The sequence below is a fragment of the Monodelphis domestica genome, chromosome 7 (assembly GCF_027887165.1).
Source record: "Monodelphis domestica isolate mMonDom1 chromosome 7, mMonDom1.pri, whole genome shotgun sequence".
In the NCBI taxonomy this organism is placed as follows: domain Eukaryota; kingdom Metazoa; phylum Chordata; class Mammalia; order Didelphimorphia; family Didelphidae; genus Monodelphis; species Monodelphis domestica.
The window spans coordinates 98312406-98329476 of NC_077233.1; the positions used below are offsets into that span (position 1 = coordinate 98312406).

At 39.2% G+C, this 17071-nt stretch overlaps 1 protein-coding gene across 1 annotated transcript; it reads left to right on the forward strand.

The window, feature by feature from the left end:
* Positions 1 to 7938: 7938 nt before the first annotated feature.
* On the forward strand, positions 7939 to 16627 carry LOC103095228 (cathelicidin-3-like). The gene is made up of 4 exons (XM_007499714.2): positions 7939 to 8177; positions 9769 to 9864; positions 13189 to 13272; positions 15783 to 16627. The coding sequence occupies exons 1-4, from the start codon at positions 7992 to 7994 to the stop codon at positions 16245 to 16247; spliced, it is 831 nt and encodes a 276-aa protein (XP_007499776.2). The 5' UTR covers positions 7939 to 7991; the 3' UTR covers positions 16248 to 16627.
* Positions 16628 to 17071: the final 444 nt, after the last annotated feature.

Genomic DNA, 17071 nt, shown 5'->3' on the forward strand with positions numbered 1-17071 from the left:
TCCTGCAAGTGTTTTGCTCTCATATAATTCTTCCTGAAACTAGGGAGAGAACAATTATCATAGCAATTCCAATAGTAGGGGATGTTAGTGGGGGAAGTCATATAAAATGGGGGCTGAGTGGGTGTCTCATATTTTCTGGAGGCAACTTCGCAGCCTTCAGTTTCCACCTGTGACCATGTCAGACAATGTGGGTTTGACGGCTCCCAATAGTATAGCATAAGAGAGAAGGAAGAATTGGTTTCCAGACTGGTCCTGGCTGTTGGCCAAAGCCGGGGGACTCAAGTCCAGTCTGGACATTTAGCTTAGGGATCTCCTGCTTCCCTCTTTCCCCAATCATTCTCTTGCTAATTGTTTATTAAACCATCTTTGAATTAATAATGAAATGCAGTCAGATAATACTTCAAAGGTGAAGGGGATTTGGGGAGAGGATCTTTAGAAGGGAAACCTTTCTTTAGCCCCAAGTAAAGTCAAATCTTGGGGCATCTGACACTGGTTTCCCTCTGCAAATATGTTCAGAGGAAGTCATCATCTAGGGAAGGGCTAGGTAACCTCAAATTTCCTAGCCAACCCTTACATCCTAATTCCCGAAGTGATCTCTCATCTGTGACAATCTGATACCCCTTCTAGCTCACCATTAGTGATCTAGCCTGAGATAGAGGGCAGCCATCTGCTCTCTACCCAGATAGGGAAAGAGTTTCTCTGGGAGTTAGTTCACCAGCTCACATAAACTAACCTACATATCATCAACCCAGGAATTCTTTCTCCTCAGTTCCACTTCTTACAAACTAAACAGTTGATGACAAATATTTTATATCACAAGAAACTATTCATTGTCATCAGGTCTTTAGGTAATCATATATTTCAGAATTCAAGTTTGTGGCAATGATGATGTTTGTCTTTGGGATAATGTCCCAATGCCTGTCTGTTGTTAAGAACAAAGTTGTTTGAAGAAAAGCACCTTCATATCAATTGTATTGATACAGTATTGTTATGTATTTAGTGAGTATTGAATAGAAAAGTGAAATTTTTATGAAATCTTTAAAAATTGTAACAGCCCTGATGTATCATTGGATAAAAGTTAGAAGTGGGGATGGGGGTGGGGAGGAAGGTGGGGCAAGGAGGAATAATATTGAAACATGTTAATAAGAAATCTCAAAATATTCATTCAAATTCAGCAGACTGAAATCAGGAAATTAGTAAGTCATTCAATAGGTCACAGTTCTGACATGGATTCAAAGATGTTTAAGACAACCTGAATTATGTATGAAAAAGGAGCTATTATAATAGAGTACATTAAAGTTTGTTTTTCACTTCTTAGAGAAATGATGATGAATATCTAAGATCACAATGTATAATTTTTTGGACACGTTCTTGCAAAGTGCAGCTTAAAATCTTATTTTGTCTTAACTTTATAATAAAAACATGAAAGCTCTGTGGATATTCCTATTGAGTTTTTTAAGTGGAAAAGATTAAGATTTGAAAACATGCAATTTTGATTCACTTATTTTTGTTAATAAACAACAAAGTAGAAAAAGCATTGAAAGCTTCATGTTTAGTAACTTGTCAAATTGTGAAAAATGAGGAAGTTGCAGAAAAATATTGCAGAAAATTAAATTTTGCCATGTTTCAAAGCAATTACCAAATGTATATTTGGAGATGATTCCTTTAAGAAGTTAGAGAAAATATCTGTTTAACACTATCAAATCTAACAGTATCCAGCCTTTTCAGATATATATGCGGTTGCTAAATCAGTGATTGTTAAAAAAAGTTTTTAACAAGTGACATTTCTGCTTTGCACTTAGATGAAACAAGGGATAATTTTAATCTAGTCATTGTAATGGTATTTGTAATAAATCTAGTGGTATAATAAAATAGTGGTGAGGTAGAAGAGAATATGCTGTTTTTTGCTTCAGGTAATACCACTGGGGAAGACATTTTAACCTAATTAATTCCTACCTTGCAGGAAAGCAGATCAGTTGATCCTCTTATTGTGGAATTTACACAGATGGAGCAAAACAGAAAACTAGGAAATTTGGGGGGGGGGGGCTCTGTTTTACCTATTAAAAAAAGGAAAGTGAATACAGTATGGACACTGAAACATACATAAACAAATTTTTGCATCAACAACTTTAAGGTACATTATATGATACTGCTAAAATAGTTTGGCTATATTCTTTTTAACAAAATCAAGGCCAACTAACTTTTGATTGCTATTTTTTATGCAGAAAGATGGGCAACAAGCATGTTGTATTCCTAATACCCACATGTTTAGTGGCTTTGCTATGGCAGTTTTTACTTGTCCATTTGAATTGAGAGTTCATTGTCTTCTTCATTGATCTTTTCATCTGAGTGAGGGTACAAGTGATATGATGTGACTACTAAGGCTAATATGTTTAGCAAATGTCTTTTCAGAAATTACCATGCTCGATGCATCACTACCAGGTACAAATAAAAACATTGATATTGACTATTCAAGACAAGTATAACGTATACTTAAAAAATGAAAATTTGGAATTATACAATTGAAAACAGTTCAGTGACAAGACATAATTTCTTTGTAACATTACATAATTTCTATTTAGAAAATGAACTATCTTTGGGTCAGGCTATCAAGAAAGACATCAGTGATTATCTGAAAATTTTACAATTAACTTTCAATGGATATGTTCTTTCAATTTCTAATAAATTGGATTAATAAACTATTTGATATGTCTTTTATATCTCTGGCTGATGAATTGACAACAGATGAAAAAGAAAACTGACATATCATTGGATTTTGGACATTCAAGAATGATAGCCTTATATATTTTTTGCTAAAAATAAAAAATGAATGTCCATCAAGAGAGTTTGTGTGAAACAAGGATGCCCATTTGATAATGGGCATCTATTATTTAACATTGTACTAGAAACACTAGCAGTAGCAATTAGAGAAGAAAAAGAAATTGAAGGTATTAAAATAGACAATGAGGAGACCAAATTATCACTCTTTGCAGATGACATGATGGTCTACTTAAAGGATCCTAGAGAATCAAACAAAAAGCTAGTTGAAATAATCAATAACTTTAGCAAAGTTGCAGGATACAAAATAAACCCACATAAGTCATCAGCTTTTCTATATATCTCCAACACAGCTCAGCAGTGTTTAAAAAAAAAGATAGAAGGAAGGGAGAGAAGGGATGTACCCCCAAGGGAGGCTTGGGTCTTTGGTAAGGAAAGAGGGGGAAAGAGAGGAAGACCTCCCTTTCCTTCCCACAAAGCAGGATGCCGGTGGATAGCAGATGTAATGGGTTGTATCAGAGAGAGGAGAGAGGGTTTGAAGATTTTCCCCCTTCTGCCTTCTCTCCTTAGCTAAAGCTGCTCTCCCAATTCACTCTTGTCCCTCTTGTCTACCTCCACTACTTGAGACCAAAAGATCTCCCCTTGATCCATTCACTCACACTCAGCTTGGGGAACAGATAACTTTAATGTCAACTCAATCAGATAATACAAAAGGAATAACAGGCAGGGAAGAATGGGAAAAGGAATGTGGGAAAAGGGGGTCCCTGTCTCTATCTAAACCTTTTCCTCCCCCCTCCTCGAGTTTTGGGGGAACTCAGGCCTTGGCAGCCTTAGCCCCCCTGAGAAAGTCAGGTTTGACTCACCCCTGGGCAACAGGAGCTGAGGTGAAGTCTGCTCAGCTTTCTCTTCATAAAGTCCCTTCAATTGGGAAGTGTTGAGGGGAAAGATTTCCAGTCACCAGCAGGAAAAATGGGTAACCCTCAGGAGAAAGTCTTTATCCACCTTCTCTCTTCAATGTCTCAAGACAGAGAGACCCTCACTGATCAACAGCCAGAGTCTTCTCTCCTCAGGATTCCACTCCTTGAGCCCCTCCTCCATCGAAGTGATCAATTTCATATACTCTTCAGTCTGTCACTTTTTCTTTAGTGCCAGCCGCTATCACAGTAGCAAGAATTAGAAATAAAAATTCCCTGTAAAATCACCCTAGACAATATAAAATAATTAGGAATCTATCTGCCAAGACAAACACAGAAACTATATGAACAATGATAAAACACTCTCCATACAATTAAAACTAGATCTAAACAATTGGAAAAATATTGATTGCTCATGAGTAGGAAGAGCTAACACAATACAAATGACAATCCTACCCAAATTAATTTACTTATTTAGTGCCATACCCATTGAACTACCAAAAAACTTTTTTTACTGAATTAGAAAAAAACCATTGCAGAGTTAATTTAGAAGAACAAAAGATCAAGGATATCCAGGAAAATCATGGAAAAAAATGCAAAGTGAGGAGGACTTGCAGTCCCAGATCTCAAACTATACTATAAAGCATCAAAACTATTTGGTACTGGCTAAGAGACAGAAAGGAGGATCAGTGGAATAGACTTGGGATAAGTGACCTCAGCAAGACAGTCTATGATAAGCCCAAAGATCTCAACTTTTGGTACCAAAATCCACTATTTGATTAAAAAAAACTGCTGGGAAAATTGGAAGACAATATGGGAGAGATTAGGTTTTGATCAACATCTCACACCCTACACCAAGATAAACTCAGAATGAGTGAATGACCTGAATATAAAGGAGGAAACTATAAGTAAATTAGGTGAACACAGAATAGTATACATGTCAGATCTTTGAGAAAGGAAAGACTTTAAAACCAAGCAAGAGCTAGAAAAAAAATCACAAAATGTAAAATCAATAATTTTGATTAACTCAAATTAAAGTTTTTGTACAAATAAAACTAATGCATCCAAAATTAGAAGGGAGGCAACAAATTGGGAAACAATCTTTATAACAAAAACCTCTGACAAAGGTCTAATTACTCAAATTTATAAAGAGCTAAATCAATTGTACAAAAAATCAAGCCATTCTCCAATTGATAAATGGGCAAGGGACATGAATAGGCAGTTTTCAGCCAAAGAAATCAAAACTATTAATAAGCACAGGAAAAAGTATTCTACATCTCTTATAATCAGAGAGATGCAAATCAAAACAACTCTGAGGTATCACCTCACACCTAGCAGATTGGCTAACATAACAGCTATGGAAAGTAATGAATGCTGGAGGGGATGTGGAAAAGTTGAGACATTAATACATTGCTGGTGGAGTTGTGAATTGATCCAACCATTCTGGAGGGCAATTTAGAACTATGCCCAAAGGGCGCTAAAAGACTGCCTGTCCTTTGATCCAGAAATTCAATATAAAACTTACAAATAATAGTAAGCATTTGAGATCTTGCTGATAACTTCTTTTAAAAATCTTATAGAATATCCTCCATAAAATATTCACAATTATTTTATAATTAGAGCTTCAAACTTTATACAGTATTTAGAGTTTTCATAAGAATAAAGAGAACAAAATTTCACACTTATAATTTTAATTGTACAATATAAATTTTAATTTGGATCTTTGAAGAACAAAATTATCATTGTAGTTATTGTAAGTAATTAATGAATAAATCTAAAAGAACATTATGAGTAATATTCTAAATTGCCCTAAATGTTCACAACACATTTTTGTTATTGCTGAAAAGGGTTTAAAAAACGAAAAATACCCAATTGGTAAATGGTCAGAGGATATGAATGAGTGGTTTTCAGATAAAGAACTCAAAGCTATCAATAATCATATGAAAAAATATTCAAAATTCCATTTCATTAGAGAAATGCAAATTAAAATAACTCTAACTGTACCACCTCACACTTAGCAGATTAGCCAATATGACAGTAAAGGAAAATGATAAATGTTGGAAGGGATGTGGGAAAATTGGGACATTAATGAATTGCTTGGGGAGGTGTGAACTAATCCAACCATTCTGGAGGACAATTTGGAATTATGCCTGAAGAGCTATAAAAGAATACATACTTTTTGATTCAGCAGTACCACTACTGGGTCTGTGTCCCAAAGAGATAAAAAAAAAAACAGGAAAGGTACAAAAATATTTATAGCTGCTTTTTTGTGGTGGCAAAGAATTGGAAATTGGAAATTGAGGGGATGTCCTTCAGTTGGGGAATGGCTGAAAAAATTGTGCTATATGACAGCGATTGAATACTATTGAATACTATTTTGCTGTAAGGAATGATTTTAACAGGATGATTTCAGAAAGACCTGGAAAGACTTACATGAACTGATGCAGTGAAACAAGCAGAACCAGAACATTATACACAGTAACTGCAATGTTGTGGAATGATCAAATGTGATAGACTTTTCTACTAACAGCAATGCAATGATCCAGGAAATTCTGAGGACTTATGACAAAGAATGCTATCCATCTCCAGAGAAAAAACTGTTGGAGTAGAAATGCAGATGAAAACATATGATTTATCACTTTTTGGGTATATGTTTTGGGGTTTGGGTTCTATAAAATTATCACTTACAAAAATGAAAAATGCCGAAATGTTTTGCATGATAATACATGTCTAACCCATATTGAATTGTTTGTCAGCTCCAGGAGAGGGGAGGGAAGAAAGGAGGGAGATAATATGAATCATATGACTTTGGAAATCTTAAGTGGAAATTTGTTATTTAAAATAAAAAATTCAATAAAGAAAAAAGAACAAAAAATATTGGGCACCACACTACAGACTATTAGACCCAGAGAAAGGGAGTGAATGTCCAAGTTCACAAAGATAGTCAAGAGCAAAAGTAGGACAAGAATCCACACTGGTGTCTTGACTTCAAGGGTAATGTTTTTTCACCCCATTGTTGTAAGGGGAAATTTTAGGGCTGTGACTTAATCTAAATTTAATTGGTCGCCAGGGGATATCCCAAATAAAATACCCAAGTCAGTTTGGAAATTTATGGTGGTTTAATTAATATAGAGGGAGCAAATTAAGGAGAAGAGAGAGGGAAAGGGTATAGGATTTCTCCTGCCTGGCCTGGGCCTGGGGGAGTTCAAAGACCTCCACCACGAGGTCTTTTCAGAAGATTAGAGGCTTTCCTAAGAGGATAATGTTTTGGAAAGTAAAGGAGAAAAGAATCAGCCTAAACTCCGAGAGAGCTCAGAGAAGACACTTCACCTGAATTAGGTTACTAAGCTTCCCCAGTAGTATATCAAGGACTCTAACCACCAAACCTGGACAATAGCTGCTGCCACAACAAGATGCCAAGACATTTGCCACACTACCGCCAGAGCCACCTCTCCTCAAAACGAGCCGAAAGAAGAAGGGATGTGAAATACATAGACCATTTTTACATCATTTTCCTGTGACTCATGTGTACCAATGGTAGCTTAAGTTTGACTTAGGACATCCCAGGGGTCTGTCAGTTGTTTCTCATTTGTCATTTGCTAGCACATGTCTGTCATAGGCCATCCTTCTCAATACTTAATCCTTAAGTAGGGGTGTAGACATTCCTGTTTTGTTAGACTAAGCAGGGTGGAGTAAATCTAAAGTTCACATGGTGTTACCACTGCCCCTGACCCCATTTATTATGAGGAGAAAGAAAATCTATGTTAAACATCTCAGTAAGAACCAGAGAAGCAAAGATTTTTAAGATGACCTTCAAGGTGTATCAGCCCCTCTGAAGTGATATTCTAGTAACTTGCATTCACATTTGCAAATGGGATCCCCCCAAAATAGCTGCTACTTCTTCTAGAGGGTTCTATGCATCTGCACTCCTAAAACTATGGCAACAGTCATTTGTTTGAGGACTCTAAAGCACAGAATTATTTCCTCAGACTACACATCTGTGCTCAGCTCCCAGCCAGAAAGGATAGAGGAACTTTTCTGCCCCTTTCTCAAGTTCTCAGCAGCCCCTGGGGATTCTATGAAGAGGAGAGGGCTAGAACCCCTGAAGTTTTTGCAAAGGAACCTCCATCCCTTTTGCCAAGAGATTAGGCAACAGTTGCCTTTAAGTTATGGAGAAAGAAAGCCACAGATTAAAACATCAGATCCTCCTCCCCTCTCCCACTTCCGCCCTCCAGGGCCCTTAAAAAACATATCTTGGAGGGTGAGTCAGACCCAGGCCCCCAGGCCTGATGAGAAAAGATGGGGAGCCTGGGAAGGAGCCTTCTGGTGCTCTGTGTAGCCCTGACCATTGCAACACTCTCTGCTCAGCGAAGAAGGGGATTGAGTGACCAAGAAGCTTTATCCCTGTTCCTGAAAATCTACAACAGAGACTCCAGCGATAATGCCATCTTCAGGCTGCGGGAGTCCCAACCTGTCCTCAGAGAGGTGAGTCCCCATCCCACCTGTCCCCATCTCCCCAACCACAGAATTGGGGGGTGAGATGGACCCCAAGTCAAAGATGCAGACTTCTCTGCAGACCCAAGGGAAAGTTTAAGATCATGATGGAGGACACTCTGGGTATCTTGGAGGGGATTTCAATTGAAAACAGTTCTGGAGGGTTAGTGGTTAGAGCAGCTTCAGGTCTCCCCCAGGCCTCAGAACCTTGGACATAATTAGGTGGCTCTGGGCTCCCCTAGAAAAGCCTCTTAGGAGAAGCAAGTTTTAAGTTGTGATTGTCTCCTTTTTTTTCTTTTTTGGCATATTGATATCTTACTTTTGGTATTAGGTTAACTTCAAAAATTCTCCCCTCATCCCTCTCTGCCCAGTGAGTTCTTGCCTGGTAACTAACACAAACAGATAAGCACAACCAATTGCTGTCAGTCCTGTCTGCTGGTGTATGTAAAAGTCTGTGCCCCTCCTTCTCCAGAGAAAGTAGAGATATGCATTTCCTCATCCCTCCTCCAAGGCCACAATTGGTCATTACTATTACGTAACATTAAGTTTCATTTTTGATTATTGTAATTATGTACATTGTTTACCTGATTCTGCTTATTTTATTCATCAAACAAATATCCTTCTGTTTCCTGAATTTCTTTGAGTGGCATTTTGAAGGAGAGGAGAAACATGGTTTCATAGGGACTTGGGCATGGGGTGGGGGATGATTTTTCAAGGGGAATGGTGGGTGCCAAGGTGCAGAGGGTGTCCAAAAGAGATAACAGAGATTATTGTGCCAGGTAGCAGAGAGTCCCCAGAGGCCCAGAGAGCTCATTCTAGCCTGGGAAAACAATACAGTCTAATAAATGCTGGGGGAAGAGGGAGTGTTCCTGAACTATCACCACCCTCAGGGATAGGTCCTACCCATGGGCAGAGGAAATGTCAGCCAGTATGGAACAAAAGCTCCCCACCCAAAAAATATCCCCTGTGACTTCCTGTGATTTCTGTCATTCCCCTTTGAATCCCTGTTCTCTGGGGAGGTAAGGTCTCTACTAAAGCACTGGCTCAATTGTACCTGCTACCCTATTTGGAGAAGAGGAATTGAGGGCTTTTCATGATTTTTTAGGAGGGTACTGTTAGAGGATGAATAGCTTTGATGGAGATGGGGAGAAGCTTGAACAGTGGGTACAGTTAGAGAGAGCTGATGTGCCACGGGGAGCAGAAGCAGGAATCATTTTGAGGTATTATAGAACTTAGATTTAAAGCTTGAAGGGATTTTAGAATGCATCTAGTCCAATTCATTTTACAGATGAGGAAACTGAGGCCCAAAGAGATATTTTTGTCTTGTCTAAGGTCACCCAAGAATTAAATGGAAGACCTGGGCTTCAAACCCATGTCTTCTTACTCTAAAACCAATGCTTTTCCTACTGTCCCACAGCACCACCCAAAAGGAGAATATTGGGAGAGGGCAAAGAAATTGGGGAAGTATGTGAACCCTAGGGGAGTCTTCAAAGATAGACTTTGTCTGTATCACATTGCCCAGCACCATCCTCACTCCTCTCACTCTATCCTTGGTGCTTTCCTTCAACTCTCTTCCTCCCAGGGTAGGACATTGACCTTGAATGCCACCATCCAGGAAACAAATTGTCTGAAGTCAGAGAATCGGAATCCTGACCAGTGTGAATTCAAAGAACGTGGGGTAAGTCGTCTTTACTGAGCCTGGGATATCCTACCATATTGTCCATAACCCCCAAATAGAAATAAGGCCAGCACTCCTGCATCCAGGAGGACATTTTAGCTTAACCTTAAAAATGGGCAGCTAATCTCAGCAGCTAGTTTGTTATTTCATCTACTTTGGGGAGGAAAGAGAATGGTTTCAAGCAGTTGGGCTGGTAACAACTGTGCTGACTGAGCTGGGGATCTGATAGGCACTGCCAGTCACAATCTAGCTTAATTTAGTCTTTGTTCTAAAAGGAGTTGATTTTGAAGGGAACTCAACAAAGGAAAGGTCTCCTTTGCCTTCCATCTCAAGATTCTAGCTCCCATTGCCTAAAACTCACCCACTAAATGTAATTTGAACAATGAGAATGCCCAGACAGGGTCAGAAATTAATTTAGTATCAAGATCCTGGATGGAAGACATTAGATGCGATGACAATAGTACCAATAATTCACAATCATTTATTAATTTCTTCCTAACAAGCCTCTGAGAAAGGTGGTACAAAAATGATTCTCCTAATTTAAAAACATTCTCTTCATTTCCTAGATGAGGAAACTGAGGGTCAGCAAGGGGAATTAACTTAATCAAAGTCATATAGTGGATAAATACCATGGTTTGGATTTGATCCCAGGTCTTCTGACTCAAGTCTAAGGCTCCCTTCATTGTCCCTCTGTACCCTACAATAGTGCTAGTATGACATTTGCTTGTTTGGCTCAGTTCAATATATAGGGAGAGGGCAGTCATTGTTGTTTAGTGGTGTCTGATTCTTTTTGATCCTGTGGAACATAATAATGTCCATGGAGTTTTCTTGGCAAAGATATCGGAGTGGTTTGCCATTTCTTTCTTCAGTAGATTAAAGCAAACAGAGGTTCAGTGAATTATCCAGGGTCACATTTGAACTCAGGTCTTCTTGATTTCAAAGCCAGTGCTCTATCCACTGAACAACCTAGCTGTTCCTCATGAGTTAAAAAATATATTTAAGAGAATGAGAATAACTCAGAATAGGTAAATCAATCACTAGGAGGTACTCTTCTTTATTAATCAACATTTATTAAGCATTGCCTATATACCAGGTTCTCTGCTAAAGGCCAGAGATACACAAAGAGGCAAAAAATAGTCCCTGCCCTCAAGGAGTTTACACTCTAAAGGGTGAGACAACATTCAAACAAATATATACAAAGCGGGAAGACACTGGATTTAAGAAGAGTTAAGGAAGACTTCTTGTAGAAGGTGAGATTTTAGTTGGAACTTAATGGAAGTTGACTCCCTCCTTGTCTGAACTATTCTGGACTCTTAACCTTTCATTAGACGACTATATCCCTACCAGTCATTGGAGAACAATCAAAGCTTGAGAGTTCTATTAAGGAATTACTATTCACTTTTCATTTTCTGCTAGAAGGAAGAGAGAGAGACAGAGAGAGAGAGAGACAGAGAGACAGAGAGACAGAGAGACTGAGACAGAGAGAGAGACAGAGACAGAGAGGCAGAGACAGGAAGAGGAGAGAAATAAAATTTCCCCAGTATTCTACACACATCAGCAAGAAATACCAGTTTGCCTTTCTATGGGGCTTTCATGATTTTCAAAGTATTTTATAGACATTATCAAAATCAATTCTCACAAAAACCTTAAGTGGGAATAAGCCTGAGTAGGTATGCTGAATCCCATTTTTTAGAGGAAGTAATTGAAGTGTAGAAAAAATAAATGACTTGCCCAAAGTCACAAATCAAATTAGAGGCAGAGATTATCAGGACCTCAATTTCTTTTCCAGTGTTCATTCCAAGTTATCCTCAATCACTCTCAGCCTTGAGGGAAAAGATACCACAGGAGGTAAAAGGAAGCATCCACCAGACATAAAACATGGAGAGGATGGGGAATGAAAGGGATTAAGTAAGGGGAGCTATTAAATTAGGAAGACTAAGGAACAAAGAGCCTAGGACTACTGAGACTACCAATATTATTTCCTGGGGATTTCCCTGGTCCCTGAAATTCCTTCCTATTTCCTACCAGGTTCTCAGAAACTAGTTAGTATTCCAGTTAACTTAGATACCATTTAAAGTCTTAGATTTAAATCTTGGCTTTTTAACCTACAACTTGTATGACTGTGGATAAGTCACTTAACCATTGTTGCTCTCTTTTGTTTTTCTTTTCTATAAAATGAGGAGAGAGGAGAATTATAGATGACTAGCAAGAAGAAGTCAACAATGGTAAAATGACTTAGTCAAATGAGAAGATTTATTCCAAATGCCATATAAATGTTACTTCTAAATTAGGCTCTGTATAATTTTTAATTAGGGCTTGGAATGTTTAGTGGCTAAGACTAGATTTAAATCCAGATCTTATCTACCTAGATCCTACACTCCATTTAACTTCCAACTATGACTAATTAGTTGCTTCTTGGGTATGAAGTACTATAGAAGGCATACAAAAAGCTTCAATTCAGTCTCAAGCTATTAGAGATTAAGGAATTTAAGGGACTGCAGGTTACAGCTACACTAAGACCTTTGGGATACCCTATAAAATATCAGGGAAGATTTTGACAATTATGATCATTCTTGGTTGATAATTTATTATATTTATTATTATTATTATACATTTATATGTACAAACACTAGAGAAGAGCAGGGTGATAAATGGAAAGCTGTCCATGCCCCAACACTGGTAAGCAGAAAGTCATATTTAGCATCTGGTCCCCTGCCATCATCTCCCTCGCATGCCCTGGGAAAAAATAACCTATGCCTGGGTGTCAAGAATCTTTCAAGATGGCCTCATGAAAGTCTTGATCAATCAGAAGGAATTTTGTTGGTTTTTTTTTCTTTAAAACATTTCTTGATCTCTTTTGTTTTTACATCCTCCTCATTTCCCAACATATCCTTTCCCAGTTCTCCACCTAAGGAATAACACTTTATAAGAGAGATTAAAATGGAATTCAGCAAAACTAATCAACTCAACTGAGCATGTCAGCCTATGCCTCATTGTTCGTCTTTAGTCCTCCCCTCTCTCAAAGAAGGGAAGTAGGTCCATAGCATCTGGCCAAGTTTGGTCATTATAATTACTCAGCATTCCCTTTCCATTTTCATGGTTGTGGCCATTGTGCATGTCATTTCCATTTTTCTGCTTACTTTCCTCTGGATGAATTCATCTAAGTTTCAAATCATAAAACTCTATAACCCAAGCAGCTATTTGACCTAAGGAAGTGCCCCAGCAGGCAAGATGGGAAAAGTCAGGAGCATCTGATTCATTAAAGGAGCAGAGCCACTAACACTTCAGGTCCTTGTTTTTGGTTTTGGTTTTTTGTCCTTGTAGCTGGTGAGAGACTGCTCAGGAAAGATGTCTCCTGATCGACATCCCCTGTTGGTTGTCATCGTTTGTGACTCCGTGCCCTCACAGGTGAGTTCTTTCTAACCAGGTGCCTTAAGACATAAAGGAAGAGTATGGCCTTGAAACTGGCCTGTCTACCTCCCCTTTTCCCAAAGAGTTTCCTTTCTCTGAAGTCAAGAAGCAGCCTTGGGAAAGAGTGTGCAACTCTAACTTCCTGGGATATTTTCCCATTACTCCCTGAAGACCTACCTTGTAGAAAAGGGATCAAGCTTCTTTTACTTGACCCCAGGGATCACAAAGAGGATCAATGGGTTGAACATGTCAAGAATCAGATTTAGGCACCAGGAAAAGTGAGGACAAAAAAAATCAGGAAACTTAGCCCAACAAATGGAATTGTCAAAAAGTAGAAGGGGCTGCTTCAGCAAGCAGTGAATTCCCCATTACTGAAGCTCTAGGTGACTCCTCTTGTCCCTTCCAGTACTGAGATTTTGTGTAAGGAATTTTCACCACAGCAAAAAAAAGTGGGAGAGAGACTGAGGGAGAGGGAGCCTGCAGGAAGGAGGATGTTCTATTAGGTGGTGGGACCTTCTGAAATCCCATTTCCTTAGGGTTTGCCTGTTCTATCTGTGCCTAAGGTCAGCTTTCACACTTAAGGTCTAGTTAGGACCAAAAAAGACCAATAAGTCAACAAAAAGACTCACCCCCTAATTCATCCTCCTGTTTTCTGGGCATTTCCATCCATTATCATGTGATCCAGTCCCTTTCTGGGGAGGAAAGAAAGACATCTCAATCACTAGGGCTTTCCTAGCACATAATAGGTACTAAAATTCATTTTTCAGTTAAAGAAAATTGAAAGTTTCTGCTTGTCCTTGGGTGACAAGGGCTTCTTCCTAACAATTATAAGTCTCTTTCCTCTTCTCCCCTCCCACCCAAAGACATTATATAATATATGTACATATATATATATATATATTTACATATACATATTCCAATTGCCTGCAGAAAGAAATTTTTAACATTCATTTTCTGACATTTTGCAACCTAAATCCTTTCCTTCCTACTCTCCCTTCTCCCTACCCTGAAGCAGCAAGCAATATAATACAGGTTATACATGTGCTGTCATGTAATACAGATTTCCATCAAAATCATATCATAAAAGAAGGCAAATATCACACATCCAAGAAAACACTCTTGAAGGAAATAAAGTGAAAAATGGTTTGCTCCATTCTGCAATCAGACTCCATCAGTACCTTTTATGGCAATGGATAACATTTTTCATCATGGGACCCTTGGAGTTGTCTTGGATTCTTGCATTGTTATCAGTAGTTAATTATTCACAGTTGATCATCATACATTATTGATGTTACTGTATACAATGTTCTTGTGGCTCTTCTCACTTCACTCTGAATCAGTTCAAACTTTTCTGAAATTGTTTTGTTTGTCATTTCTTATGGCCCAAAGTATTCCATTACAGTCATATACCATAATCTCCTTCCTCTTCTTGACTGTCCTAGGATTGTTTTGCCTCAGGTAGTCTCCTAATGTGCCTCTTGGCAATGGGCTACCATGCTGAGGCTTCACTTGAAGGACTTGGATTATATACCTAATCTACTCTTTCTGGACCATTTTCCCCACTTTCTAGGACTTCTCCCTTGACACCAAGTCCCAAGTTCTCACTCCTTCCCTCTTATTCCTATCATTCATTCAGCAATTTTTTCAAAGCATGTTAAAACTCTGCTCTCAGAAAAGGATCTGAAATCAGTCTTGGATCTGCTCATTGTGGCTGTTGGTTTCTTATCTCTGTCTTTGGATTTGGTGACCTGAGTTCATGCTGGAGAATGAAGAAAGGAGCCTATGCCCTCTAAAATAAGAAGGAATTTTTTAAATTTAAATTTTATTGTTTAATTAAGAAAATTTTTCCATGGTTACATGATTCATGTTCTTTCCCTCTCCTCTTCCCACCCCCTCTAATGTAACCAACAACCAATTCCACTGGGTTTTAGTGATCAAGACCTATTTCCATATTATTGATATCTGCACTAGGGTGATTGATTAGTCTACATCCCCAGTCATATCCCCATCAACCCATGTAATCAAGCAGTTGTTTTTCTTCTGTTTTTCTGCTCCCACAGTTCTTTCTCTGAATGTGGATAGCATTCTTTCTGATAAATCCCTCCAAATTGTCCTGGATCTTTGCATTGCTGCTAGTAGAGAAGTCCATTACATTTGATTGTACCACAGGGTATCAGTCTCTGTGTATGATGTTCTCCTGGTTCTGCTCCTTTCACTCTGCATCACTTCCTGGAGGTCGTTCCAGTTCACATGGGCAGAAGGAATTTTTTTAAGTAGAATATTTTTAGAGGAAATTTTACTAAATCTAGGCCTCTAATCTGTTCTGCCTGTGAGTAAGGAGACCTGGACATTCAGGACACTAGGCCTAGCCTCAGCCACACGCTGATAGTCCTCGGCAATTTGAGCAAGATCTCCAAGACATGCTAATATTCCTGCATACCTGCATACCGAGGTTTTCTGCCTTCATGACGACAGAGCTACTATTTGTGTGCTTCATTCTTCCCCAGGTCACTCAAAACCAGGATGCACTGCAAGTGGCAAATCTTAACAGTCATGGAAAACGAAAGAGAAGAAGTTCTACAGAAGGAGATGTGTCATCAGATGCCTTTCCAGACACGCAAAGGAGGTTTCCTCGTTCTGTACGTCCTTCTAGGTTCTTCCCTAGACATAGGCCTAGACCTAGGCCCAGACCTGGCCCCAATTTCCCCGGCCCTGCTCCTGGCCCTCGGCCTGGCCCCAATTTCCCCGGCCCTGCTCCTGGCCCTCGGCCTGGCCCCAATTTCCCAGGCCCTGCTCCTGGCCCTCGGCCTGGCCCCAATTTCCCAGGCCCTGCTCCTGGCCCTCCGCCTGGCCCCAATTTCCCCGGCCCTGCGCCTGGCCCTCCGCCTGGCCCCAATTTCCCTGGCCCTCCACCTGGCCCTCTGCCTGGCCCCAATTTCCCTGAACTAGAGCCTGACTCTGAATTCCCCTGACCCCAGCCTGGCCCCAATTTCCCTAGATCCTAGCCTAGGCCTGATTTCTTGGCTCTTTGCCTAGGCCCATCTTTGGCTAAGCTCCCCATTTAGATTCCTGTCTCATGCCCAGAATGCCATATCTAGCTTAGGCCCACTAAACTTGCTTCTTCAATGAGTTCCAAGATTTGAACCCACAGATCCAGTAGGACAAGCCACCCAAAAAATTAAAAAATATATATATATATATATATATTAATAGGAACCAAATGCAGTAAAAGAAGCTCAAAAATCAAAAGAAGAGACTGGATTGTGAACCATCAAAGGGCAGGGACTTTTAGAATTTTATTGTAGTACTCCAAGCAGATAGCAACTGAATAAAGGCTCTTTGATACCAATAATCATTCTACTAGCCTTTTAACTGGTCTTCCTGTCTCCCTTGAGTCCAATCTCTCCTAACCACACAAACAAATCAGTTTTCCTAAAGTGATATCGGAAGAAAGAAAGAAAGGGAAGAAAAAATAAAATTATTTTAGCATCTACTATATGCCAAGCACTGTGCTAAATACTTCATAAATATTATCGCTTTTGATCATCACAATAGCCCTGGGAGGTAGGTGCTGTTATTATCCTCATTTTACAGTGGAGGAAACTGAGGCAAACAGAGGTTAACTTGCTTACGATTACACAACTAGTTAAGTGACTGAGGCTGGATTTAAACTCATGTCTTCTTGACTCCAGGTCCAGCATGTACCACAGAAGAAAAAGGAACAGACTTGAAAACAAAAGATCTGATTTCTAATGCCAGCTTTGCCCCTGTGTAACATTAGACAAGAAAATGAACC